Source organism: Cryptomeria japonica, chromosome 9 (genome assembly GCF_030272615.1).
Source record: "Cryptomeria japonica chromosome 9, Sugi_1.0, whole genome shotgun sequence".
In the NCBI taxonomy this organism is placed as follows: Eukaryota; Viridiplantae; Streptophyta; class Pinopsida; order Cupressales; family Cupressaceae; genus Cryptomeria; species Cryptomeria japonica.
Window position 1 is genome coordinate 257,618,028 of NC_081413.1, and position 3,468 is coordinate 257,621,495.

The 3,468-nt window shown below is 39.3% G+C and overlaps 1 protein-coding gene across 1 annotated transcript; it reads right to left on the minus strand.

Annotated features, from left to right (window-relative positions):
- On the minus strand, positions 1-2,034 carry LOC131034489 (aspartic proteinase nepenthesin-1). Its single transcript, XM_057965997.2, has one exon. It carries the CDS (start codon positions 1,615-1,617, stop codon positions 229-231), a length of 1,389 nt encoding a protein of 462 aa, XP_057821980.1. The 5' UTR covers positions 1,618-2,034; the 3' UTR covers positions 1-228.
- Positions 2,035-3,468: the final 1,434 nt, after the last annotated feature.

Consider the following 3,468-nt stretch of genomic DNA (forward strand, 5'->3'; position numbering starts at 1 on the left):
TCAACTTAAAACCCACCAACAAAACAAATCACTGTTGTGACAGGCTTACATTTCGATAGATGTTAAGATGCAGCAAAGAAGTGTGTAAACAAATTCTAGATGCTGTGGATTTCATTTCTTTACAATCAGTCTCCTCTAGATACTATACAATGGTGTTTTCCAATGACAGATTGTTATAATCTGTCCATCATCTGCCCAAACTATGTTATCCATGCACAAGATTCATATTCATATAGTTTCACAGAGCGCAGGCGAGAAGGAGAGCATATTTTTACCCAAATCGTAAAGAATTTGGTAGTTCTGCTGCTGCACATTCCCAAAGATGGAAACCCCATCATCGGAGCCCATCATTGCAAGACATAACAATTTACCACTCCTATCAGCAAAAATCATGTAATTCTTAGGAGGCAGAACAAAATCCGCCCCTTTGAAATGGAAACTCAAGCTGGGAAATTTGGTGACAGAAGTATTACCCATGGAAATTTTATAGCAGAGATCGAGCCCAATTTGGGATCCATCGGCGGTGGGGAGCTTGATTAAAGAAACCAACTCCTTTCTCAGAGCCCCATAGGCAACCGAGGGCAGATATGTGATAGTTGTTCCAGAGTCTATGATGAATCCGCCTGTTCCATCTGACTGAATATCAAAAGCCCCATTGGGAATACTCAGCAATTTGTTCCCTACGCTGATCCCCTGCAACGGAAGATAGTAATAGCTCGATTGCCCCGTGTGGTTCACTAGAAATGGAGTGGACCTAAAATCCCGATCTTTCAATGCGGCCGCCTGGCCAAAGAAAATGGTGCTGGATTTGGAAGGGGAATCGGTGAGACAGTAGGAAAATTTATGGTCGAGGGATGGGCCAAGCTGGGTGATTAAGGAAAGGGGGCCCCGTCCCAATCCTACAATTCCGCTTGCTTGGTCGAATCCGCTCCCTTCATTGTCATGGCCGCACCCAAACAGAACTTGCGCTTGCGAAGGCTTGGCTTCTGATTTGGGCAAAGAAAAAGTGAAGGTTTCAGAGGAAAGGATTCCCACAGTGATGGAGAAATCGCCATAGGTGTAAGTGTACTCACAGCCGATGGATTTGCAGGAGAATTCGGGAAGAGCTTGGATGGAGCAGAGGGCGTGAGAACAGGGGAGCTTTTTGTAAGAGGAGGACAGAGCAGGGTCGAAAATGGGAGTGGACTGCGCAAAGCAATCGGTACAGGGCTTGCATTGGGTCCATGTCAAATCGCTTCCAGTGTCCACAATCCCCGCCATTGCTACCCCCGGCGTGCCAATTGCCAGTTTCATCACAAATTCCCCTTTGCCTTTGTTCACAGCCGCTCCCAAATCTGTTGCCTTGGTCTTTCCAATGCGTCCTGCATTGAAGCTCTGCAGCCTCTGCTTGCTTCTTTCCACTGCCCGTTCCAGCCATTTAGTCCAAGTGAGGTTGTGCGTAGAGAAGAGAGGAGAATCAATATGCACCAGTTCTGCTCTGAATCCATTTATGCCCACATCATTATACTTCAATTCAGAAGAAGTTGTAGCAGATACAGAAGAAACAATGGCTATGCAAACAATGCAGAAAACCTTCAACCCAAGTCCACCCGCCCTGATCATCACTTCTTTCTTCATTTCAAAGAATTCAGTAGAATGTTTGCTTGCTATGTCAGAAACCCAACACTCTGTGTGTGTTTATATACGAAATTCCTGTATCTCTCTGAAAGTAAATCCAGGGGACATTGTCATATATCTGTACTAGCACTTCTTACTTGAGAAATCTAATGACTGATATATGCAATGTCCGCCATAATAAGTCAAATAATGGGTGGAAACTTGAATTGGACTGCAGTGAAATGGTGGGGCTCATCTGGGCCATGATTTTCTTGACAGGCCACCTAATCTCCGCAATAGTCTACTGAAAGGATCGACTCTGTTATGATTCACTTATTTAATAAGATCACTCATTCCAATAATTCAAACTTTCTTTCTTCTCCTATATAATACTTGAAGGTGGAGCAAAAAGAGATTCCACTGATCCTTTTAAGAAATGTAATACGTTTAAATACGTTTATACCCATTGCCTGTAAAACAAATCAGAAAAGGATCCGAATTGCTCCACCCGAGCCAGTTTATAACTTTAATTGAGATAAATAATACATAGGGCGTAGGTGGAAATTAGATTTGTTGGGACACCGACAGAGATGAAATCATAAAAGTGGGTTTCATATTTAATAGCAAGGAAAGAGCACTTGAATTCAATAATTGGAATTCATCACTCATATCCTTTTCAACACACGTCATTCTTTGGTCATTTGGGAAGACATTGAATATATCCACTATTGCAGAGAAACATTTCATTTCAAGGCACTTCAAGTACAGAACCTCCTAATGCGTTTCAGAATTGGAGGGCTTTGCAAGATAGCATAAATGTCAACAATGCCGACCAATCTTGCCTTATGCCATTTTAACATGTTGTAGAGGTGACTTTTCTCACACATTTTATATTAATTTGTGTTGAGGCATTAAGTGTATAAAGTTGCTTGATTTAACATATGTGAACTAAAATTTTATTTATCACTTTAAATAAGTATTTTATATTTATTCAGGTCACTTTCAACTTTTAAATCAGTATCATCTTTGTCTAAGTCAAGATTATTTAAGCATTTTTAATTTAGTTCAAGGACATAAGAAAGATTATGACATTCTCAATTCAAATTTGAAATGTATTTGGCTATAGGCCAACTTAATTTAATGTTATTGTTACCCACTATCTTATGTATCAAAAAGTTCACATTGTGTGCCTAGGACTTATATAAAAGGGTATCACCCCTAGACTGTTTCCATCATCAAATATTATTGATCATCATCTGACGTTTATCAAGCACTAAAATTCACAAAATCATTCTCATATCTATCATAGCTCTCTTTCCATCAATGAGAACAATTATATCAACTCTTGTTTTAGAAATATTAAAACCCTAATTATTTAACTTGGATTATTACTCAAGCATGTGTTACACTTTGTCCATTGCATCAAGTCTCAAGCATTCACTACATCATTGTAGTGCATCAATGTCCACTGTTTATGTGAGTGTTGCATATGTCGTGGGGTGTATCTTCCAACTTATCACAACATCCTTACATTAATCAATAGAATTTAACTACAATTAAGGTAGTCACGAGAAGTTCACATTGATGTAGCAAGTTTCAATCCTACTTTTTAGTACCTCCACTTTTCTATTTACAAGTACAAACCTAAACAAACATTTTTTGTGCAAGCATCAAAACCCTAATCTAAATCAAAGATTAAGGTCACCCAAAAGGGGTCAAGGCTACTCTCAAGAGGTTTAAGGTTTCCTTGTAGCATTGATCCAAGCCTTCACACAATTCAAAATTTAACAAATTAAATTCGTCGTAATTTATTCATCCCAATTCAATCTCAAATTCTAGATATCTCCTTTCTATGTAGACTAGGTAAGACTT